Raw genomic sequence first — 25054 nt, forward strand, 5'->3', positions numbered from 1 at the left:
TTCCATTTCTTAATAATGACTATCTTGACTGTGCTGTAAGGAATATTCAAGGCCTTTGAAATATTTTTCTACCCATCCCCTAAATCTGTGCCTTTCCATAACTTTATCCCGGAGGTTTTTTGAAAGCTCCTTGGTACTCATGATTGAGCATTTGCTGTGAAATGCACGACCCAGCAGAGGAAACCCACAGGAACGGCTCATTTTATTCTGAAATCATCAGAATCATGACAGTTTAAACCTGTGGAGGTCAATTATGCTGGTGTGTGATTTTGAAAGTAATTGGTTCCACCTCAGCGAGTTTACAATTGCTGTTATAATGGGGGTGGACACTTATCCAACCAAGATATTCTAGTTTTGTGTTTTTTGATTAATTTTCATGAAATTTGTATCATTTGTTTTTCACATGGACGTTCTGGGTTACGATGTATAAATAAAGGTGTAAAAAGTCTGGTTTAATGATATTTAATTTCAGGTGAAAAGGCATCAAAAGGTGAAAAATTTGAAAGGGGGTGTTGACTTTCTACAGACACTGTACTCTGACTCGTTCTCCATCACAGTTAACATGACATCTTCCAATCCACTGCAAAGTGCCTTCTTTGTCTCTCCCCAACTCTTTCCAGATCTTTTTCAATCTTCCTGCTCTTTTGTCGTTCTCCCAGTTGTCGGTGTATATTTGTTGATGTATCTTTTTGTGTTTTTCATTTCTCTTCTTTGCAATCGATGGTGCTGGATTTGCTGTTATTTCCATCCCATGTGTGCCATCTTCTGCTCGCACCTGTTCCTGGATATTGTTTCCTTTGATGTATTGTTTCATGTCGAGATACAGATGATGAACAAGTAAAGGCCGTCTTGCACACAGAACGATTATAGAGTTTCTCTCAGGTGTCTTATTTCATGTTTATGGAAGTTCGATGAATTATTAAACGCTTTGTTACACACGGAACAATTGTAAGGTTTCTCTCCGGTGTGTATTCTTTGATGTATCAATGCATTTGATGGATGAGCAAAGGTCTTGTCACACACAGAACACTTGTAGGGTTTCTCTCCGGTGTGTATTCTTTGATGTATCAATGCATTTGATGGATGAGCAAAGGTCTTGTGACACACAGAACACTTGTAAGGTTTCTCTCCGGTGTGTATTCTTTGATGTTTAGGTACAGTTGATGGATCAGTAAACGCTTTGTTACACACAGAACAATTGTAAGGTTTCTCTCCGGTGTGTATTTTTTGATGTGCTGATGCAGTTGCTGAATGAGAAAAGGCTTTGTTACACACAGAACAATTGAAAGGTTTCTTCCTGGTGTGCAATATCTGATGCTCATGTAAGTATGATGACTGATTAAATGCTTTGTTACACACAGAACACAAGTAAGGTCTCTCTCCAGTGTGTATTATTTGATGTCTTTGTAAGTGTGATGATTGATTAAATGTTTTGTTGCACACAGAACACTTGTGTGGTTTCTCCCCTGAATGTGTTTTTTGATGACGATATAAACTTGATGAAGAACAAAAAGCCTTCCTGCATTGTGAACACTTGTGTGGTTTCTCCCCTGAATGTATTTTTGATGACGATATAAACTTGATGAAGAACAAAAGGCCTTCCTGCATTGTGAGCACTTGTAGGGTTTCTCACCGGTGTGTGTTCTTTGATGTGTCAACAGATCTGAAGAAGAAGCAAATCCCTTATGACATACAGTGCACCTGTGTGACGTCTCACCTGTGCATATTTTTACACATCCTTTTAAACACGATGAGGAAGTGAAGTCTTTGTTGGTCACAGAAAAATTGTTTGGTTTCTCACTTATTTGGCTTTCCTGATGCAAGACATTGATCCACCTGTCGCAGTTGTTGTTGTTGTTTGTAGACACACCCCGAAATTTCTCACCATCCTGACACAAAGTCTCTGCCAGGTGATGATCGAATGAAACTTCTCCGTCCAATGACGAGGAACAGTTCACACTTGAAGATGTTTCAATTTTTTTCTCTGCAAATTAACAATGGAGTAAAATAAAAATAAATCACTTTTACAACTTGAACAACACACGTTGAGCACATAATCTCACCTTGCACGTTCATTCTGAACAAAATTACCATTATTAACTGAGCACCCCACTATTATGGCCACCACTATCATGGCCCGTATACCCACATCATCCGTGCACCCTATTATATCACATTGTTTTTTGGAATGCGTTATGAACGTCAAAATGTAATTATTCACTCACGTCTGGATGACTTAAAGTTCTTCGCACCGAATGACGAAAAATTGACAGAACAGCTATGACTAGTAAAACGGTTCTCTGAGGACATTCAAATGGAATTTAGGTAAGATAATTGTGCCAGACACACATTTGTATAAGGTAATCAACAAAAACAGGCAACAAAAAAATTGAACTTGAAACAACAACAAAAAATCGGGAACTTCACTGACGGAACCAGATCCTATTGGCAGAATCTCCTTCACCATTCTGCTGTGTTTCCCATATGCCACTCCGACTCATGGTATATATCGATATACAGCATCGGTTCTTGGAAATATTTTGAAGATTTGTGTTTTGCAGTGTTCAAGTATATTGTTATGAATTTGGGAATTCGATTGCACACAACATTCAGGTTCCTTTAGCTCAGTTATGTCGATATGTGCTTGTTCCCCAGATATCTCACCTTCCATTGTTTAATGGACAGAAATTGATTAAGTGCGCTGCGATTCAATTTAATAGTTCAAGAGCGATCCCAACACAATGGAGAGGAAGAAGAGCCCTCCCCTCCTGAATCACGGGACGAAACAACTCCCTCCCACCGGCGGTTGTGCGGGCACGGGGGATGAGTCACGCCGGGAGGGGGGAAGGGCGGAGGAGAATAAGGAAGAAATCCTCAGTTGGTTCGGTTGGTTGTTCAGTAGAGCTTCGGGTTCTGCTTGGCCTCGGTTAGGAAGGAGGCTTTTTGAAGGCTTTCTGCTTCGGCTTGGGTTAGGGAGGAGGCTTTTAATCGGCTTTTTGCTTTGGCTTGGCTTTTGGCAGGCCTTTGGGTTCTGCTTGGCGAGGGTTGAGACTTTTGGTTCAGTGAGATTCGGTTCTGCTTGGCGAAGTGGAGGCTTTTTGGAGAGCTTTTTGCTTTGGCTTGGCTTTTCAGCAGACATTCGGGTTCTGCTTGGCTGGGTTCACTTTTTGGGCTCTGGCTTGGTTCGTCGAAGAGAGTCGGCTTTGTTCATCGGAAGAGAGTTGAGCTGGTTGCTCGGCTGGCTCTTCTTGGTTCGGGGGGCTCTTTGTTCATCGCTCGGTTCCCGGCTTGGTGCGACTCATCGGCCTCATCTTGGAGGTGGTTCTTCGAGATAGCGACGCATCGACGGGAAGGATCGGCGCCTCGTCTCACCAGCACGTGTTCAGAAGCGCGAGAGGATTCGCTGGAGCTCGGGAAGAATCGCGGCTCACGGCGATTGGATCCAGCTCGCTCTCGCTGGAGCCCGCGTCCGAACAGCTTGAAGACCACACGAGGTGGAGAGGTTCGAGATAGGTTCTGGGTTTCAGCTCATCTGCCCTCCGAGCTGGAGTCCGTTATTAAAGGCATCAGCCACCATTTCTTGGGTGTGTGTGTGCATACGTGTGTTCGTGGGCCCGTCTCATAAGTAGGAAACTGTTAAGTGCCTGTGTTGTATTTGCTTCACATTAGAATAGAACTCGGCTGCAGGATTTTTTGCTCGTGTCTTTTTCCCCATCCCCCCATCCATTGCATTGCCTGTGTTCAAATAAATGTCCCCATTGTTAAATGTCACCCGCTCGTTGCGTCCCTTCCTCTCATTGACTGCCATGGAGCATTCGGAATGCCAGCTGGTTTTTAACACCGATAAGATAATCGGGTCCAACGGGACTTGGCGATATATAACCGCTCGGCAATCGCATACGAAACGAGCTGCGTAAAGCGGCTCGTTTTCGTGCAGGCCCCGTTGAGGTCAAGATCCCCGGCATTTCCGTCTGCGCGAATAATTAGGTACATCCATAATTCGGCGATTGACCCTGTAGCACGTGGACAGAAGAGTTGGCTGATCTATGGTGTTATAAAAACACCCGTAGCTGGGTTTCGGCGCTGATCCGGAAGATACGACTGGATTGCTCGTTCGGTGGGTGCGTGCGGCCGCAATTGGGCTGAGGCGATCGTCCACACGAATCCACAACAATATCATTCAATTTAAATAAAAGTTTAAGAAGGTTTAAAGTTGTAAAATAAATTAGTTCTGGGTTTTTCCGCCGTTTTACCCAGTCTCATACATCACCCAAACACATTACATGAATTATTCATGTCTGTTCTGGACATATGAATTGTGTGATTTCACCAGGGGGTTTCGGACCAGTATAACATTTAATTGTGCTGTGGGTGAAAGTTATTTGTAGTGGGGTGAATGAATTGTTTTGTACTTTAATTAAAGAATTGTTTTCACTGTTGAAAGTCTGGTTGGGTCACAATAACACCAAACAAAGCTGAACTGGCCAGAGCAATGACCACAACATGAGGAGACACCGCCAACACTGCCAAAGCGGGCTCAGCAATGGCAACAAAACGAGTTAAGATCGGACAGCACTCAGAAGGAAATCTCGAAATACCAAATGTGAATATATGGCATGGGATCTTCCAGGGAGACAGTCTTTCCCCCCACTTGTTTTGTCTTGCTCTGGACCCACTGAGTAACCTCAACAACAATTATGGACATGGATACACCCTCACAACCAATAGAAGAACATCCAAAGAAACAGGAAAGGTGACACACCTACAATACATGGATAATTTAAAGCTCTTCCTGACCCAGCTGTTTTAGCTGTTGAAAGTCTGGTTGGGTCACAATAACACCAACCAAGGAATGAACTGGCCAGAGCAGATTATAAATCTTTCCCTCACCTTTTCAATGCGGGCTGACTTTCGGACCTCCGGACCAAGGAGCCATGTGTGATCCATCCCAGCACCCAAAGGGCTACAGTCTTCACTTCATTCTGTCTCGAGGATGATCAAAACATTGTTGGATGATCTCACCCCCTCTGAAAACTCCTATCAACCTTGAGTTCATAAATATTCCTCATCCCTTCAAAATTAAGCATACCTCCAGATGGCTGCTGCACCAAAGCTGTGAGTGATTCTTCCCTGAACCCTCAACATGTCAGCTATGGTGTCAGCATGTTTAGAGGGTAAAAGACCTCGTCTCACTGAAAACTACATCAGAATTCAAAGTTTCCATGGACTGCTGAGTCTGGGAAAGAGTGTTTTGCTTGTGTTGCCCCGATTCTCCATATCGATGCTTGTATTTGTTTTTCCTGTTTTAATTGACTCAAATGTACAGGAGGAATTGAGAATTTCTTCGACACACTCTTGGAACAAGATCACCCGTTGCATACAGAAATGCTGTATATTGTACAGAGAAGTCCCCATAAACCCCCAAAAATTTCACCAAAACCGACAACAACTTTTCCAATCATTAATTTCTCGGTATTTTTTGAGGCACTCGTGGTGGACCTTGGACACAGAAAAGCCCCAAACACAATAGAACAAAAAGAACATCGTCGAAGGGGAGAGGAGTGTGGGTGGGGGGGAGGTGAGGACACAACCACAACAAGATGGAGGAACAATGGAGGGTCACCTGGATAAAGAATGGGCATGGGGAAAAATGAGATCAGAGGGAGGTTAGTGGACAAAGAGGCGAACAAACTGAATGCAAGCACAAACACAGCAAGAAGGGGGAAGGAAAACTGGAGATGGCAGAAGGAAAGGTTGGTGAGGAATAAGGGAGGAAAGCACATTTATCTGGAGAGGAAGAGGTCAGTTTGTGGAGGGCTTTTATTTTAGAGAGAGCTTGGCGAGGAAAGGAAGGGAGAGGGAGAAAAGATCATGAGAATGGATTGGAGGGGAGGATGTTTTGCTCAAAGGATGTTTTGAAGAGTCGTTATAATAGACATCTTTAATCACAAAAACACAAGAAAAATGAGTTTAAAGTAAAGGGAGACTATTATATTGAAAACACTGATGGGGCATTTAAAGGGCATATAAAAATAAGGATTTTTCAATTTGAAGAACCCAGTCCATCATCAATAGCTGAATCAATTGAAATAGTGAAACCTGATGTTGAAAAAGTTGTTAAAAAGACATTGAAAACAATGAAAACTTTAAAGTTTTATATGGGAGTGAAAATGAATATGAAAAGACAAGATGAAGAACAAACTCCTTATATGAGAACAGATCTTCATTTTATAACATCATTTCAAGATTTTTTGAATAGTGGGGTTTATGAAGAACTATCAAGACAAGAGGAGGATGTTGATAATACAGTGGTAGGAAGTGGATTTAATATTTTTTAAAATCATCTTTTTAGATATACACATTCTAAAATCAAACCCTCTTAAAGCTTCTTCTTTTATTGACTTACCAAAATAAATAAAAAAAAAGAAGGCAGTTGTTAATATTAAGAACAATGATAATAAATGTTTTCTCTGGTCTGTTCTTGCTCACTTACATCCACCAAATTGTAATTCAGAAAGAGTAAAACAATATATGAAATATGAGAATACCTTGGACATTAAAGATTTTAAATTCCCAATGCCACTAACAGATAGTCCTAAATTTGAGAAAAAGAGTAATCTTTCTATTAATGTATATGGATTAACGGATACAAACAAAGTTCAAATATTAAAAATTTCAAACAACTATAAAAATGAAGAAACACACATTGATCTTTTATATTTTAGTGTTGGAAAGAATTCACATTATACATACATCAATAATTTATCAAGATTAATCTCTTCTCAGGTATTCAGAACAGCAAACAAAATATATCCTTGTAAGCGATGTCTTAATTCATTTCATACAAAAGAACGATTAGAACAACATTCAAAATATTGTAGTAATCATAAATCAGCTGTAATTACAATGCCTAAACCTGGTGAAAAGATTTCTTTTGAAGATTATAATAAATCTATCATGCACCCATTTGTGATATACGCTGATTTTGAATGTATCCTAAAAAATACACCCGTGCGGGAGTGACGGTCATCTCTGCGAGAAACAAGCATGAGTTCCTGTTACTAGGGTGAAGTGTTCTCGGGTCAGGAGGGATTTTTGGCCAACTTTGAAGTCACGTGACGCGAAAACGAAAGCGAATATCGAAAATCTGGCCTGACCAAATCTAGATATTGTCCCATAGATTCCTCTGCCACAATCAAATTCAAGATAACTTATGAAATGTAGGAGATAGATTTTGAAAATCGTCATTTTGCAACTACATAAAGCAGTTTTCGCAAAATTCAAAGTCACGTGACGTGTACGTATTCGAAGATATCGGTATTTTTTCGAATGGACATGAAATACAAGGTCAGCTGCTATGCAATGACACCATTCACTAACTTTTACCATGCCGAGTAGAGAATATATAGCCTCCTGAAGATAGGGCAGTTTTTGCAAACTTTGAAGTCACGTTACGTGAAAACGAAAGCGAAATTCGAAAATCCATCCCGACCAAATTTAGATATTGTCCCATACATTCATATGTCACAATCAAATTCAAGATCGCTAGAGAAATGTCGGAGGAGATAGATTTTGAAAATCGTCATTTTCGCAACTTCAAAGGCCTCGTGACCTTGACCTTGACCTTCGGTGACCTTGAAAGTCATACCATCGTGTACGTCTCATTGACCTCTATCAGGATCACTAATGACCAGATCTCCCGCTTCAACTTCATTGTGAACGGACGGACGGACAGACAGATCGTCACCTCTCCTCTCAACACCAATATTATTTGGTCATGCTCGAAGAGGTGACCTAATGACAAAACAAGATATAGATTTAATCAGTCATGTAGATTTGCTTTTGATGATTGAGAAGTCTAAGAGAGGTCTAATATCACAAGTATGTTCAAAAAGATATGCTCAAGCAAATAATAAATATCTTCCAAATTATGATAGTGAAAAAGATAGTAATTATTTGATGTATTTTGATGCTAATAATTTGTATGGATGGGCAATGTCTCAATCTCTGCCTTATGGTAAGCTCGAGTGGGTGGAAGAAAAGGATTATGAAAAGGCTTTGATGAATATTGTTATTTTTTCTCAAGAGGAATTGAATGAGGAAGAAGAAGGTTATTATTTTGAAGTTGATTTGAGGTACCTGAGTGATCTTCATCATAAAGACCTTCCTTTTGCATGTGAGAAAGAAACCGCAAAGAAAGAATGGTTAAGTGATTATCATAAAAGTTTTAATATTAAAGGCAAATCAACAGAAAAGTTATTAACAACATTCTATGATAAAGAGGGATATGTTTTGCATCAGAGAAGCTTGAAACAGTTTTTGAGAGAAGGATTGAGAGTAGCTAAAATTCATAGAGTTTTAAAATTTAAACAAAGTCCTTGGATGAAAAAGTATGTTAAATTCAATACAGATATGAGAACAAATACAAAAGTAAAATTTGAAGGGGAATTCTAGAAATTGATGAATAATCCTGTCTTTGGAAAGACAATGGAAAATGTGAGAAACAGGCAAAACATTAGATTTGCAACATCTTGAAAAGAAGCTTCCAGATTGATAAATAAACCAAGTTTTATGAGAGAAGAGGTTTTTTTCAGAGACTTTTCTGCAATTCATATGGAAAAGGAAAGTATTGTAATTGATAAACCAATTTATATTGGAACAGCAGTTCTTGATTTATCAAAGATATTGATGTGTGATTATTTGTTTAATGGATGAAAGAAAGAGTATGGTGAAAATGTTTCATTGATGTATATGGACACTGATAGTTTTATCCTAGATATAAAAACTGATGATGTTTATAAAGATATGAAGAAAAATATTGGAGTATATGATACAAGTAATTTTAGTAAGAAGAGTGAGTTATTTTCCAAAAAGAATGAAAAGGTTATTGGTAAGTTTAAGGATGAGTTGGGTGGAAAAGTAATGAGTGAGTTTATTGGATTGAGAGCAAAGGCATATGCTTATAAGTATGGTGATCAGATTGATAAGAGGTTAAAGGGAATAAAGAAATATGTAATAAAGAAATCAATAACTTTTAGAAATTATTATAATTGTTCGATGAATAAGAAAGAAGAATATAGGAAAAAGAATACAATAAGAAGTAATAAATATAAGATATATAGTGAAGAAGTAAATAAAAAGGCATAAGGAGCCTTTGATGATAAGAGATTTATTTTTGATAATGGAATAGATTGTGTTCCATATGGATATTGTATGATAGAATGTATAAAATAGATTGTGTTTTAACGATGGGAAGATGGGTTAGGGTTTTTAAGGGCTATGGCCTTGTTTCTTCACAATATATTGTTGTGGTTACCAGATTCGCAAACCACCATTCAGGTCCCTTAGGTGAGGTATCTCGGTAAGTGCATGTGTAGTTAGGCCCAAACCCGTTGTCTAGTGGGAATACATGTCATTTATGCGAGCTGCGACTCTTCAGGATAGCCGTTTTTCTTTTACTATCTTTATTTTGGACCAACCGCCATGATCACAACCACAACATCAACCACCGACCACAACCACCGCTTCACCACAACCGCCACGACCTTCACGCACACCTCACAACCGTAGCATCGCCACCGTTCTTGCCCCGCTGTGGGTACCGGTGTTGGACTCATGCAGAGCGCGCGTCGAACAGCGTGTACAAAATCACGGATTTTCTGCTTCAAAAACGGATCAAAAACGACACACGCCCATTTTTTTGCCGTCCAATCGGTGAGCGAGGGGCGATTTGGCCCCACCTCCAGAACGATCGATATATGCAAATTTGTGGATCAAAAAGCCTTCACGCCCACTTTTTCTCGGGCCAATGGGGAGCGAGGTGAAAGGTCAAAGGGAGGGGGTCAAAGGCGAAGTTACGGGGGGATAAAAGGACGGTGTTCGTCAGTCAGAGAAGAGTCAGCAGAACGGGGTCGGAGAGTCAAGAAGAGGAGAGTCGGAAGCAGAGGGTCAAGACTTCGCGGGCGGTGGAGCTGCTCGTCGTGTGCGTTGGAGTCGGAACGGAGGGGACGGAGCTGTGGAAAGGCGGCGACACCAGACGAGGGGGTGCTCGCGTCGTGCAGGAAGCTGCACCCGAGGGAGGCCGACAGCGCGACCTGGCCGAGGTGGAGACGCTCGTCGCACATAATAAAGATCCTCTATACCCCGAGCATCAGCAACCCCCTCCTGTTTCCCCCCGCGCTGAGATAGTGCGACCAAGGGGGCCCCGTTCCCACCCCCTGCCAGGCACTGTCCACGAGGCCCGCGGGTTGCGGGGCCATCGCCGCTCCGCGTCTCATCACCAGACGGGTAGGCCCGACCCGGTCTCGGCCTCAGGCCTACCCCATTCTTGAGGGTATTTCTTTTCCTTGGTTTTGGGTATGTGTTGTCGGCGCCGTCTGTGAAGTAGAATTGTATAAGTGTTGCCGTGTGCTCGGTAGTCGGTATTAGCTCTGCACTGTGTTTTCACTTTTATGTTTGCTTTTTGTGTGAATGGAATTGTGTTTTCTTTTTTTTGTGTGCATTTGGTGGAATTGTATTTGTGTGCTTCCCGTGTGCCGAGAATAAATGTGCTTTATTGTTGAACTGTTCTCCCGCTTCGCTTCGTCTTTTCCCCCATTGAATCCCCATCTTGCTTCACGTAAAGGGTTGGTAGTGGGCTGAATACGCCCGATAATTAATCGAACCGTCGAGGTCGACGATAACACCGCTCGGTTATTCTGATAGTACGGAACGGGTCGCTTAAGTGGCCCGTGTCCGAAGTCGACCTGCGGCGAGGTGCGATCGCCCGGTCTACCCTCCGCGTGGGTACTTAGGTAGTTCGAATTTGGCGAGCAACCCTATCCCACGCGGGGGCTGATTGGCTCGATCGCGGTGAGACCGAAAGGTCCACCCGTGACTGGTTCCCGGCGTTAGTCCGAGAGGGTCACGACTGGATTGTCCGTCCGGTGGGCGACGTGCCGCGATTCGAGTTACGTGGCCGTCGCACGCCGGCGGGCGCGAAAACCGCAACAATATAAATGGTCAAACCAACTATTAATCAAACTAAAGAGTGGAGAACATCTCAGTCTTGGTATATAAATGGAAAACATAAAGAATGTGAAAAATATCAAATAAGTCTTATTGAAAAAATAACAAAAACAAATAAGCGAATCAATTTAAAAACTAGTTAGAGGATGTAAAGAAAAAAATAAATATCCTTGAATGGACTGAAAACTTTGATGGTTATCAATTGAACAATGAAAAAACAATTTACTATAATCTCAAAATGATATGTGGCTCAGGAGGTGGTCAAACAAGAGCATTAAGAGAAGTTTATCATTTCGTAATGGCACAAAAGGGGTATCTTAAAAAATATAAAGATTCAAATGTTTTGTTTTTCAATATTTTAGATGGGGATTATTGTGCAAAGAAAATTAAACTATTGAAGGAATTTGAGAATGAACAAATCTTTATAGGTTCAATGAGTGAGCTAAACAATATGCATCGGTTATTTGATAAAGAGTGTCCCGAGGCTTAGACGTTTTAGATATTTCTTTCGAATCACCTTTAACAAATCACATGACCACTTTAATACTTGAACAAATCTTTATCTTATTGCATGGATTATTTGAAAAAAAAGTGTCCCCAGGTGAAAAGGGGAGACAAATAAATATACCTTGGGATAAAAAGGGGGTTTAGAAAAACCCCAAACACAACAGAACAAAAAGAACATCGTGGAAGGTGGGGGGAGGCAAGGACACAACCACAACAAGATGGAGGAACAATGGAGGGTCACCTGGATAAAGAATGAGCATGTGGAAGAATGACATCATTGGGAGGGTGGTGGACAAAGAGGTGAACAAACTGAATGCAAGCTCAAACACAGCAAGAAGGGGAAAGGAAAACTGGAGATGGCATACGGAAAGGATGGTGAGAAATAAGGGAGGAAAACACATTAATCTTGAAAGGAATAGGTCGGTTTGTGGAGGGCTTTCATTTTGGAGAGGGCTTGGGGAGGAAAGGAAGGCTTGGAGAGGGGAGAAAAGATCATGATAATGGATTAGAATAGCCATGGGGGGGAGGGTGAATAGCCATCTTGAAGACGGAAGAGTCATATTGACGTCTGAGGAAGTTGGTTCCACAGGCTGGAGAAAGGAGTAACAAATGAGTGGAGGTGAGCAAGGAACCTGGATTTTGGGAGTTTCAACAGATAAGAAGTTGGTTACTGGAAGACCGAAAAAGCCCTTTGGAGCAAAATTCCGGGATGGGGGAACAAAGCAAGGCAGAGGGGTACAGGACCAGAAAGGAACCTGGAGAAGACAGAGAGACCACCGGTGTGAGAGTAGGAGAACCATAGACTCAACTTCATCGTGGGAGATTCTAATGATTGTGACGGACTTGGTTTCTATAGCATCAAGAAGTGCAATGTGAGGCAAAGGTACCAAAATTTAATGACTCACTTTTACTTTTCACATAATGACGTAATTGTGTAAAATTATTCGAAACCTCATGACAAAGAAGTTCATTAGATGCGGAACATCTCATCATACTTGGAAAGAAAATCGAAGAACAAACAACGAAATGAAGTTGAGAAGTACAAACACCAAACAAGCACCAAAAATTGGGAATCCCATGGACAATCTTGAACACTATTTCCACGACTACTACGACAACTACAACATCTACTCCAACCACAACCAGTCCGCATGCCCAGCTAAGGGGTGCAGTGATACACTTTTGTGGATTGATCCTTTCACATGACGTTCCCTGGGATAGGGGGATCGTGAGGTTAGGGCAGACATTTTGGAATTTTTTGCCCGTGGTGCCGAACACTGTTCGCAAAATCCTGAAGACAGACATTATATTAACTCCCGATTGGAATGTACTGAAATTCCCGAATTTCCATGAAAAACGTTATTATCGTCAACAAGATAATAAAACATCAAATGGAAATCTCCATCTGAATTTGGATCAACATTTTTGCCGTGAAGAGATGAGGTAATCATGACACGGACGATTCCTCAATGCATTTCCTTTCGATGTTTTGTTATTCCTTTTTCGGGATTTTATCCCGTCCAGATCCTAATTCTGCTCTTTTCTCTTCTCATAAATTGCTTTGGATAATTGTTCTAGTTTTTATATTGTCAAAGAATCACTCCCGTTGCTCTGATTATCACTGGTGCAATGTCGGCGCTCTTCAACTTCCAGGTTCCTTTTTCAGATCCTGATATCACATTAGGTTCGTGCTTGCAAGAGTTCTCTGAGACTGGGATATTGATGTTTTTGCACATGTGTCGGTGGATTGCTCTCGATACCTTGTTGAGCCTTTGTGTGTACAGATGTTCTGACATGAGGTTTTTACATCCCGAGAGAAGGTGATGGTGTTTTCTATTTCTACCTTACAGAATCTGCACCTGTCCTAATTGACTCCATCCGGCCATCTTATTAAAGTGTCCTTGATGTTGGGTATTTAAAGTGCCGATAGACAGTCCACACCCAGTTTCAAAATTTTCACCTTTTGTTGTCTTCGAGCCTGGAATTAAATGACGTTAAATCAGACTTTTCCCCCTTTATTTACCGACCTAACCAAAACTTCAAAATGACAAACAAATTCCACAAATCACAAACAAATGTTTTAAAAATACAAAATTTCAATATCCTGGTTGGATAAGTGTCCACCCCCTGAGTTAATACTTGGTGGAACAACTTTGACAGCAATTACAACTGTGAGTCTGTTGGGATTGGTCTCTACCAACTTTGCACACCTTGACTAGGAAATATTTGCCCATTCTTCTGCACAAAACTGTTCAAGCTCAGTCAAGCTGCGTGGGGAGCGTTGATGGACAGCAATCTTCAAGTCATTCCACAGATTTTCGATTAAGTTGAGGTAGGGGCTCTGACTGGGCTACTCAAGGATATATTTTTGTTCCTCAGCCACTCCAGTGTGACTTTGGTTTGTGCTCTGGGTCGTTATCATGCTGGAAGGTGAACTTCTGTCCCAATTTCAGTTTTCTTGCAGAGGGCAGTAGGTTTTCCTCTCGGATTTTTCTGTGTTTCTGAGGGACTGGAAGACTTGCAAGGATAAAGGGAACAATAAATGGAGCCAAATGCAAGCAAGTCCTTGAGGAGTTGGCTGCCTGATGTTGGTTTAATGGCAAGGTTGCCGGGCTTTGGATCCGAGAGTCCTGAGTTCAAATCCCACTCAGCTGTTGAATTAATTCCACGTGGGGTTAACTCGGCCCGTCATCCTTCCGAGGTCGGCAAAGTGAGTGCCAGCATGCAGGTATACTGTGTCGGAGTGGCGACCCTTCCAGGATTGTGCCCAAGAGCCAAGTAGACTGCTTAAGCAGCACCAACACTCTGCACAGAGTATGGTCCCAATCTCCTCCTCCTTAAGGAGAACCTGCTTCAGAGTGCAAAAGACCTTCTACTGCGGCGAAGATTTACGTTCCAACGGGACAATTTCCCATTGTGAGCTTTTCAGTTTTCATTAATTTGTAAAAATTTCAAAAAAAAATTTCCCTTTGTCATTGGGGGGTATTTTTGTGTTGATCAGCGACAAAACATTTAAATTTAATCCATTTTGAAGTCAGGCTGGAACACAAGAAAATGTGAAAAGGGTCGAGGGGTGTGAATACTTGATGAAGGGATTGTACGTTTCATCCATAAAACACCACAAAGGGCACATTGGTGTCTTTATTTTCTTTATGCCGTGACATCCTCCAGGTGGGTAACTGGTGCACTCGCTTCAGTGCCTCGAGGTGGAGACGGAACACTGTTGTTTGTGTCCTTTGTAACATCCTTAAAATAGGAAGTTTCCTGTCTGGAATGATTTTCAAATTTGTTTCAATTTTTCAGACAGATTAAAACGATTATCTTCCTCCTCTCCGTGCATGTGCGATCGGGACGGATTCATCACCAAAGTCCTGATAAACTACAGGTTTGTTTTCCGATTAATGTTCAAAATATAACTTTCAACTGAAATCGAGTTGTTCCTCGAACATAAACTGATGTTTGTCGACAGACTGACAGACAGACAAAGTGAAAAAACTGCTTAACTCCACCTTTCGCTTCACGGGCGTCGAAGTAGAAGTGCCCGTCGCTTCCGGGACGGATTTAATCAAACGACGGCACGTTGTACTTACAAAACATTCTGCTCCATTCACTCCATCATTTTCCCGGGGTCATCTTCCCTTTGCTTGGAAGTCAGCTGATATCATCTTTATGAACCATCCTTGCTGCTTTCATCTGCATGTGGCGTGAGCAAAAATCACCTCCACTTCGCTGCGAATCTCATTGTTGTTTGCTTTGGTTTGAACCTCCGCTTGAAATGAGTGAAATGAAACATTCCCCTTCCCTTGTGCTGCCTTCTGCTCCTCTTGCACTGCTTTCTTCCCCTCAAGCTGCCTTCCCGCCTCACGATGCCCCTCCCCCTCAAGCTGACTTCCCATCCCCTTATGCCCCTCCCACTCCCTCAACAGCAATGAATTACCAGATCACGGCAGGATAGCCGAGAGGAACGCATGCTCGCTCTCAGCTGTCTCGCCTGGGTTTGAATCCCGACCCAGCTATAAACTGTCATCCCGGTGTTTCACAGGCAGGGTGATTCATAAATGTGTGTGTTGTCTCCAGGATGGGTGTTAAACTCAGCGTCACATCTGCCAAGAACCACCCTCCTCTCCCCCTCCACACTTTATGATAATTTACTAAAACACATAAACAGAGTCGGTACAAACATACCTATCCCGTAACAATGGTTTCATAACAGTTCTTACAGCAGGTCAAAGGTCGAGGTCACAGCTTCAGGTTAAAATTTCGTGAAAAATGATTTTTGGGTCAAACTTTGACCTTGAACTTGTGACTTCCATCCATCGAGCAAAATTAATTAGTTTCCTGGTAAATTCTCACCAACTCTGCTTTACAAACAGCCGACTGGTTTAGTGGTAACTAAGTTCACCCTTCACATCTTCAAATATAATATTGAACATAATTTGGCCTCAAATAAGGCTGGTACAGGACGAGCTATAAACTCCCAACCTGGTGATGCACAGGGAAGGTGTTGCATCAGTGAGCATACCTTCCTCTGAAAACAAAGGTAAGTCTCTTGTCTTCTCATCCAGTGATTCCTCGAGGACGGTAAAGATGCCACTGCAGTCCTCAAGAACAGGCCACTGTGTGTCGGTGCAGAGGCTCATCATCACAAGTAAATCTTCATCTGATTTGTTATAAACGAGATTAAAGAGGAATCGAATGATGAATGAAGTGATGAGGTATAAAATGATGTCATACATGTACAAGAGGGAGGGTAACATGTCATGGATGGGATTTCCATTCACAATTCAATTCCGGCTCCGCTCCAGACATCGTGACATTCACTAAATCAATGAGTTCCTGTGTTAGTACACAGCACGGATCAGCACGGGAAACACAAGTTCTCGGTACGGAGTGAACGTCACGTACCGGGTCTGGACCCCTTGTCCTCGGGTGAACCGACCATGGACCCGCGGTCTTCCAGAGAACCAGCCGGACCGACCACGTATCCTCCATCGGAACCGCTCGTGGATCCCGAGGTGTTCTCTCTGAGATCTCGGGTCGTGGTGGACCGCACGTCGTGTCGGGTGAAGGACGGTACGCTGTGGTAACCGAGTGAAGAGCGCGAGCTGTTTGGGGAAAAAGCGAACAGGGAGATCGCGGTGTCTGATTGGTTCCCGCCACATCACGTGTCCATGATTTAAAATAAATACAAAGATTGAACGTTTCGTTTTAACGGATTGTTTGTGTTTCAGATTGTGTTGTGAAAGTGGAAAATCGAGTCCGAATTCGTCGATGATCATTTCCTCGACACGAAACAACGTTCTTTATTTTCTGTTTTTGTATTTATCGACAATCTTCCTTCATAACGGAGTATATATGGGTATGTGGGAATGTGGTGTTGCGGCCACGGGTACCGAGACACCAGCTTGTCACTCAGGGGGATTAATCCCCGGTTGTCGTCGGTGGAGCCGGACCTGGGGCCACCACTCACAATTAACGTTGTAGTTCGGTGGGTTGTTTTAAAACCACGAACTCCACCCAGTTAACCACGAGTTCCAATGTCCACCCTCCAATTATACCGTTTAACTCGAGGTCACGTGGTTTCCTGAGTGGGGAGCGCGCCCTCGGCAAAACATCAATGTTATCTCTTGATCTCTTTGACAATTCTAAACCAATGGAAGGAAAGGACAAACACGGACAGGTTGGAAATCGACAAATGATTTATTAGTTATAAAATTAATCAATTAAAGGAACTTTATATTTTATGAGCGAAATAAAAAATTAATTTCAAAACCAAAATCAATCAAAATGCCAGAAAAGAGACAAAGAGCAGATGCTTATCGGGGGTTGACTTACTTTCAGCTAAACACAGACAAGGGATTCGGGGGGTGTGAGGGATTCGTTCCAAGCCCCTTTTCCCCCCACGGGGGTCCCGGGTTCCAAGCCCCTTTTTCCCCCATGGGGGTCCCGGGCTTCAAACCCCTTTTTCCCCCAGGTGTCTCCGGGTTTTTCTCCGGTGTGTGTTCTTTGATGTGTATAAAAGTTAGAAAAGCTAGTACGTGCCCATACGTGCATGGCCGTACGTGCAAAAAAATAATAAATAAAACTTTCAAACCGCTTGCCAGAAACAACCACACAGGCTGTTCCTTCGCTCTCGCGTGCCCGTACATACGTGGCCGTTTCAGCTGCACGACGCCTTGTCATGCGTTCAGTGTTGTCTGCCAAGTGAGCAGTTCGTTCTTCATCCGTTTCAGCTGCACGACGTCTTGTCACGCGCGTACTGTCGCGTGTCAAGCGAGCAGCTCGTGCTTCGTCAGATTCCATTGCGCGTGCACGACGCGCAGCTTCGTCCTTCGCTGTTGTAAACGACAACTGGATTGGGGCATTGTGTTTAAGAAAATCGAGAAAGAAATCGAGAAAGAGATCGAGAAAGTCATACGCAAAGTTTCAATTATGTTCGTTGAGTGGTTTCAGAGAAAATTAGATGCAGATTTTCCCTTTAATTCAACATGGCTGCCATACCATGTGACACATGACGACAATGTTAACAATAAAAACATTCTCCATCGGGAGTTTTTTTTTTGTATACCTTGTCGAGGCTCGTGTGAGAGCTAACACACAACGCACATCAAGGGGGCATGAGACAAGAGGGGCGGGAGTGGGGGGGACAAAACAGTGGGGAACAGACACATTAGATCTGTGGAAGGTAGAGGGATGAGATGGGGAACATGGGGAATAGAAGATGGACATTACAGGGACTTTCAGGAAGGAAAGCAGGAATTTGAAGGAAGTGGGCTTGGGTAGATTATCAGGGGTAGAAAAGATCAAGGATTTGAATGGGGGATGACAAGAGGTGGTGGTGAACAGCTGTTTTGAAAGCCTGGAGGGAATAATGGGAAAGAATAGAGTGAGGGAGTTTATTCCAAAGGCAGGAAAAAAGAGGAATGAAAGAGTGAAGGTGAGCAGTTATTCGTGATTTTGGTAGTTTTACCAGAAGGGGGTTGTTGGCTGACCTTGAGTGCCCTGAGGAAATGTGGTGGGTACAAATCGCAGAGAGAGAGCAGGGGGGCGAGACCAGAGAGACGGCAGAAGACAGGAAGACCACTGACCTGCCTGCGGTGAGAGAGTGAGAGGCCCAAAGACTCAGCCTCATCGCGCGAGGTGCCAATGATCCAAAATGCCTTGGTGAAGCTGTGAAATCCACAGCGTGAAGCCGAGAAAGGTGGGAGGCAGGAGCACCAGCCCAGAGGAAAGAGCAGTACTCCATCAGGCTGTGGACGAAAGCTTTGTAAGTGGTCAGGAGCTCAGCAGGGCCGAGGAAAGACTTTGCACGACAGAGGATTCCCAGTCGGCGACTGAGTTTGGAGGTGAGGTTTGAAATGTGGCTTTCCCAGGAAAGGTCATGGCAGATAGTGAGACCCAGAAGCTTGAAAGAAAGGACTTCTTCCAGAGGATTGTTGAGAAAGTGGATGGGTGGGTTTTCTAAACGGTCCTTTCGAAGAGACATAGTGAGAGTGCTTGCCGGTCTGAGAGATGACAGATGGTACGGCAGAGGGTGGAGTCATCAGCAAAGTGATATAGAGGATTTTCCAGAGAGTCGGAGAGATCATTGATGAAAACCAGAAAAAGAACAGGGCCCAGAACGCTACCTTGAGGAACTCGAGCCTGGACAGGAAGGGGGGATGAAATAACTCCATTTCGGGCCACACGGTGACCGACAAGAGAGGAAGTCTGCGAGCCATGAGTGGAGATGGCCTTGGATACCATCAGAAGAGAGTTTGGTGAGCAGGGCAGGGTGCCAGACTGTGTCAAAAGCACGTGATATGTCCAGGGATACGCTCGGATTTCCTGTCTGGCATTGAGAACCTCCATCCATTGATGGGAGAGCAGAAGCAGCATATCCAGGGAAGAGTGACCTGGTCTGAAACCAAATTGATGATCGGAAATCAAGCCATTGGAGAAGACGAAGGATTTCATGTCTGAAGCGATGATGGATTCCATAACCTTGCTGATGATTGGGAGAAGGCTGATTGGTCTGTAGTTGCAGGGATCTGTTTTTGCACCTTTTTTATGCAGGGCAGTGATGTTTGCAGATTTCCAAGCAGATGGCAGATGACCTTGAGCAAATGAGAGGGTGAATATAACAGAGAGAGGGTGAGCAAGAGCAGAAGAGCAGGCTTTGAGGACACGTGGGCTGATGCCGTCTGGACCGGTTGCAGAATCTCAGTCGAGGTTTGACAGCAAGCTCTCCACTTTGTCAGGAGAAAAGGACACAGAGTCCAGGGACAGTTGGGTGCGACTGGGTAAAGTGGGTAGAGATAGTGATGGGTTCAGGACACAAGATTTAGCTGCAAACACCGAGTTTAGACATTCAGCTTTATCACGTATGGAATCAGCAGTGCGGTCATTTGAGGTAAGGGAGGGGATGGAGGGGGAACATACACCAGAAACAGATTTGATTAAACGCCACCAGGATTTTGAGGAGGGAGAGAGGTTTGAGAGTTCAGACTTGAGATGAGAAAGATGTTGTTTTCTGGCTCTCCTGAGGGTAGATACACACTTGTTCCGAGCTTTATGGAAGGAACTGAGATTGCCCTCAGTGTGGTTTGCTTCCCATGATGCAAAGGCAAGTTGTTTCAGGACAACTGCCTCACCACAAGCTTCAGTGAACCAAGGGCGGGAGGAAGGGCAGGACAACTGAAGACGAGAGGGGATAAATCTGTGCATGAGGGAGAGCAAGTTTCTTTGAAAGAATTCCCAGGATGAGTTGATGTTGGAGAAAGTAGCGATAGGAGACCAGTCTATAAGTTTGATGGCTGCTTGGAGACCCTGCCAGTCGGCTTCAGTGAAATGCCAGACTCGAAGGCGGTGAGGTGGTTCTCTGATAATAGCCAGAGAGATGTCCACTTTGACAAGGACGTGGTCAGAAGAACCGATTGGAGCGAAGGAAGAGCAGCAGATATTGTCAGGGAAATTTGTCAAAATCAGATCCAGAAGAGATGGAGTATCATTGGTTGAGATCCGGGTCGGGAAGTTTACCAATTGAGTCAGTCCCAATGAGTCACAGAAAGCTTTTGCTGAGGTGCCTGACTAATTAATAACAGGTGAGAGAGGTACCCACACCGAGCCAACTGGCATGATGACAATTGAAGTCGCCACATATGAGGAAGAGAGAGTTTGGATGAGAAGATAGAAGATGGTCCATGTTTTCGGATAGTGAGGTGTAGATGGAGTCATCACTGTGAGGTGGACGGTACAGTACACATATAAACATGAGGTGGGAGTGGAGGGGAAGCCGTAGCCAGAGGTATTCCTGGGGGGGTGTGGGGGAGTGAGGGCAGCGCATGGTGAGTGAGGAATAGAGTCTTTGATGAAGAGAACAACTCCTCCACCAGGACGAGGCTCTGGTCTGTCATACCGGAGGAGGGAGTAACCAGGGAGAGATACTTGGGAGTCAGACACGTCTTGGGGGAGGAAAGTTTCTGTTAGGCAGATTATGTCTGGTTTGTCAGTGGCAACCTGTATGGAAAGATCTGAAAGGTTTGAGCGAAGGCCCCGGATATTTGAGGTCCACACTTTTAATGAAGAGGTTGGGGAGGAGGCTTTGGGTGCAGGGCGTGGGGTGAGGGGGAGGGAAGGACAAGGGACGAGGAGGGGAGGTAAGGAGGGTTGTTGAAAGAGTGTGGGGGATTGCAGAATAGCTCGGGGAGGAGGCCGGATGAGGAGGAGAAAAGGCTCTGTGGTGCTGGGGGAGAGGGGGGACAAGAGAGGGGGAAGAAGGCAGTTAAGGATTTGAGGAGGTGGAGTGAAGAGATGGAGGTGAGAGGGCAGTGGAAGGAGGCAGCTTTGTGGATGAGAGGGGGGCAACTTTGAGAAGGATGAGTGAGGGGGATGAAAGGTGGGACAAAGGTGAGGGGAATTTTTGAGAGAGGTGAGAGGGAGGCTTGGAGGGAGAAGAGTGGGATGGTTGCTTTGAGAGTGAGGGTGAGGGGTGAGAGGGGTGAGTTGGCACTGAAGTTGGAAAAAAAGAATGTTTGATGGAAAGCGAACATTCATTGCAAACTGGGGTTTTTTTTAGTTTTAGGTCAGAGATGCGATTTAACACAATTCTTGATGGATGCAATAAAGGCGAATTCAGAGAATGGAGAGAAGAAACGCTGTCACAGTTGGATTTTTTAGGCAAGGAATGAAGGAGAGGTCGAAATGAGAGCAGTCTGTTAAAATAGCAGAAGAGTAGTGCATTATGATACAGTGAAGAGAACCACACGTGTGAGAGAGGAAGATGAAGCATTATAAGATATCGTTTTTGTTATTATTATGAATGTTTGAGAGTTTTCAACAGATTAGGTCATGGAAGTGTTGTAGAAAAAATCGAGGAAGAAGAATAGGAGGGGGTGGAAGAATAAGAGGAAGAAGAAGAGGCGATGAAGAAGAAGAAGAAGAAGCAGAATGAGGAGAAAGGTGGCGGTTTTTTCTTTTTAATTTAAGATAAGAAATTGAGAGATTAGTTGGGAGAAATGGGGGACGTTAGGAAAGGGGAAGATAGAAATTGAAGGTAATGGGGAGAAATAACAAATAAAACGATGGTACACCGAGGGGAACCGGTTGGCCTCAGCCTAGGCCTCAAGCCTCAAGCCTAGGCCTCAAACACCCGGTAAGGCAACGTCGCCAAAAACTCACAAAATAGCACAATTTTTGAAACAAAACCGAACTAGGAACACACAGTAACATATAGGTGAGAAAAATAAACAGTTAAAACGGGACAAATAACGACCGGAAACTTATCTTTGAGATCGTCAGCAGAGAGCTCTGAAGGAGACCTCTCGACGCTCCAAACCCGGAACCGGAGTTCCTCCTATGTTTAAAATTTTGCATCAATCGGACAAGCGATTACAGAGAAAGCAATTTTTAAAGTGAGAATATGAAGACGTGGACACATAGACAGACAGACACAAACGCACACAGACACACCGAACACATTGGACAAATACAACAGTTCAGGAAAGGACAGAGAAACACAAAACTAAAAAAGGGAATTCAAACTGTAAAAAACAAATCCAAAATTGGAGACAAAGACCTCGAGTGCTTGGGTGTTGAAAACAAACTCAATCTGGAAATGATAGAAAGAAAGATAAATAAATAAATAAATAAAAAAACACCACCGCATGAGGAGGCAAACAACAGGAGAAAACAAAATCACATGTTTGAGAGTCACCCAAAGAGATTCTTCCACGAATTAGGGAAACAAAAGCAGAATGTGTCAACTCCCCCTGAAAAAGAAAAGATGGGAGAAACATTATAGAAAGGAATTCTTGGAGATCAAAAGGAACGTAACAAGGAAGCAGAATGGATCGTGGACTTGGAAAAGAAGAAGCACCATGTAGGTAGAGAAAATGTCCCCAGTGGTTATTGATGAAGAAATAAATAATTAAAAACAACTTCAAAAAATGCCACCAAACTTTACAATTCAGGCCCAGATGGAATTCCAAACTTCTGGCTGAAACAACTTTATGCCCTCCACAATCACGACACCAGGACATTCAAACAACTGATGCAAGAGGCATGAGTGGTTCGTAGAAGGAAACACATTTCTCATCTAAAAATCGAAAGAAACACAACTTCCTCACATATAGTGGGCAATAACATATCTCCGAACAACACATAAACTTCCAACAGGAATTATGACAGAAATGATGTTCCATCACCGAAGCCAACAAGTAGGTTGAGACGAAGAAAAAAAGGGCCACCACCCACTACTGAACAATGCCGTACTTGAAAATTTCAAAATGCGATGAACCAAATTGTCCACCACCTGGATGGACTGACTACAAGGAAGTTTTTGACAGTGTTACACATTCATGGATGATAAAATGCGTGTAAATATACAAAATGAATCCCAAGTCTGGTTGGGTCACAATAACACCAACCAAGGAATGAACTGGCCAGAGCAGATTATATATCTTTCCCTCACCTTTTCAATGCGGGCTGACTTTCCGACCTCCGGACCAAGGAGCCATGGGTGATCCATCCCAGCACCCAAAGGGCTGCAGTCTTGACACCATTCTGTCTCAAGGATGATCAAAACATTGTTGGATGCTCTCACCCCCTCTGAAAACTCCTATCAACCTTCAGTTGACTTTTTCCCCCTTTATTTACCCACCGGAACCACAACTTCCAAATTAAAAACAAATTCTTCAAATTTCAGAAAATTGATTAAAAATACAAAATCAGAATTTCTTGGTTGGATAAGTGTCCACCCCCCTGAGTTAATACTTGGTGGGACACCTTTGACAGCAATTACAACTATGAGTCTGTTGGGATCGGTCTCTACCAACTTTGCACACCTTGATTGGGAAATATTTTCCCATTCTTCAACAAAAAACTGTTCAAGCTCAGTCAAGCTGCGTGGAGAGCATTGATGGACAGCAATCTTCAAGTCATTCCACAGATTTTCGATTGAATTTAGGTCGGGGCTCTGACTGCGCTTCTCAAGGATATCTGTTTTTTTTCCTCAGCCACTGCAGTGTGGCTTTGGTTGTGTTTCTCGGGTCGTTATCATGCTGAAAGGTGAACTTCTGTCCCAATTTCAGTCCTCTTGCAGAGGGCAGCAGGTTTTCCTCTTGGTTTTTCTGTATTTTGCTCCATCCATTTTACGTTCTATCCTGACAACTCACACCCTCACTATGTCTCTCCGAAAGAACCGCATGGAACCCCCCTCCACCACCAAGCTACTTTATCAACATTGCTTTTTAAGAAATCCTTTCATTCAGGCTTCTGGGTCTCACTATCTGCCATGATCTTTTCAAGAAAAGCCACATCTCCATGCTGGCCTCCAAAGTCAATTGCCAACCTGGCAACCTCCATTGTGCTTCATCCTTCCTTGGCACACCTGAGATTCCAACCATTGACAAAGCTTTCATCCACAGTCTGATGGATTACTGCTCCCATCTCTGGGGTTGTGTGAATGCCTCACACAGAGCTCGACTTCACGCTGTGGAAACCAAGGCTTTTAGGATCATTGGTATTTCCCGCGATGAAGCTGGGTCTTTGAATCTCTCTCTCTCTCACCGGAGAATCTTTCTGTCTTTTTCCATCTCCTTCCTGGCCTTGCCCCCGCCCCTGCTCTGTCTGTGATCTGTCCCCACTATATTTCCTCAGTGTACTCAAAGTCTGACAAAACCCCCTTCTGGTGAAACTGCCAAAATAATGAATCACTGCTCACCTTCACTCTTTTTCCTGCCTCTGGAACAAACTCCGATGCACTCTTCAATCTCAGTCCTCCCTCCAGGTCTTCAAAACAGCTGTTCACCAGCATCTCATTTCTTCTCCCATTCAAAATCTTGATATTTACTCCCTGTTTTCCCTCCTGAGAGTCCCTCGAGTACCGTCTTGTTAACCCCATCCCATCCCTCTCCCTTCCACAGATATCCTCTCTTTTTCCCCCCACTATTTTGTGCTTCCCTCTCCCTCCCTTCTTCTTTCCTGCCTTGTGATATGTTTCTGTGTATTCGCTCTTTCACAAGCATGGACTTTGTGTGCAAAAAACTATAAAAAGTGCCCC

General features: G+C 43.4%; 2 protein-coding genes across 3 annotated transcripts in view; both read right to left on the reverse strand.

Moving 5' to 3' along the window:
• LOC147007799 (uncharacterized) overlaps window positions 1-23596 on the reverse strand; it is a 30574-nt gene extending 6978 nt beyond the window's left edge. The window contains exons 1-5 of one of the 2 annotated variants that reach the window (XM_085866408.1): window positions 23465-23596; window positions 17666-17865; window positions 16420-16619; window positions 16037-16174; window positions 11442-13492 (exon numbers count right to left, since the gene is read on the reverse strand). In XM_085866408.1, the coding sequence (XP_085722534.1) occupies window positions 13359-13492; window positions 16037-16174; window positions 16420-16619; window positions 17666-17865; window positions 23465-23521 (729 nt within the window). In that variant the 5' untranslated portion in view covers window positions 23522-23596 and the 3' untranslated portion in view covers window positions 11442-13358. Of the gene's footprint in view, window positions 1-11441; window positions 13493-16036; window positions 16175-16419; window positions 16620-17665; window positions 17866-23464 lie in introns of those variants that run through there. The other variant, XM_085866409.1, reaches the window with a different exon arrangement.
• Window positions 186-1935, reverse strand: LOC147007800 (uncharacterized). The gene is made up of 2 exons (XM_085866407.1): window positions 1802-1935; window positions 186-1663 (listed from the first exon to the last, which is right to left on the reverse strand). Exon 2 carries the CDS (start codon window positions 1606-1608, stop codon window positions 865-867), a length of 744 nt encoding a protein of 247 aa, XP_085722533.1. The 5' UTR covers window positions 1609-1663; window positions 1802-1935; the 3' UTR covers window positions 186-864.
• Window positions 23597-25054: the final 1458 nt, after the last annotated feature.

This window comes from Eptatretus burgeri, chromosome 25 (assembly GCF_056783735.1).
Source record: "Eptatretus burgeri isolate ZD-2024b chromosome 25, Ebu_testis_v1, whole genome shotgun sequence".
In the NCBI taxonomy this organism is placed as follows: domain Eukaryota; kingdom Metazoa; phylum Chordata; class Myxini; order Myxiniformes; family Myxinidae; genus Eptatretus; species Eptatretus burgeri.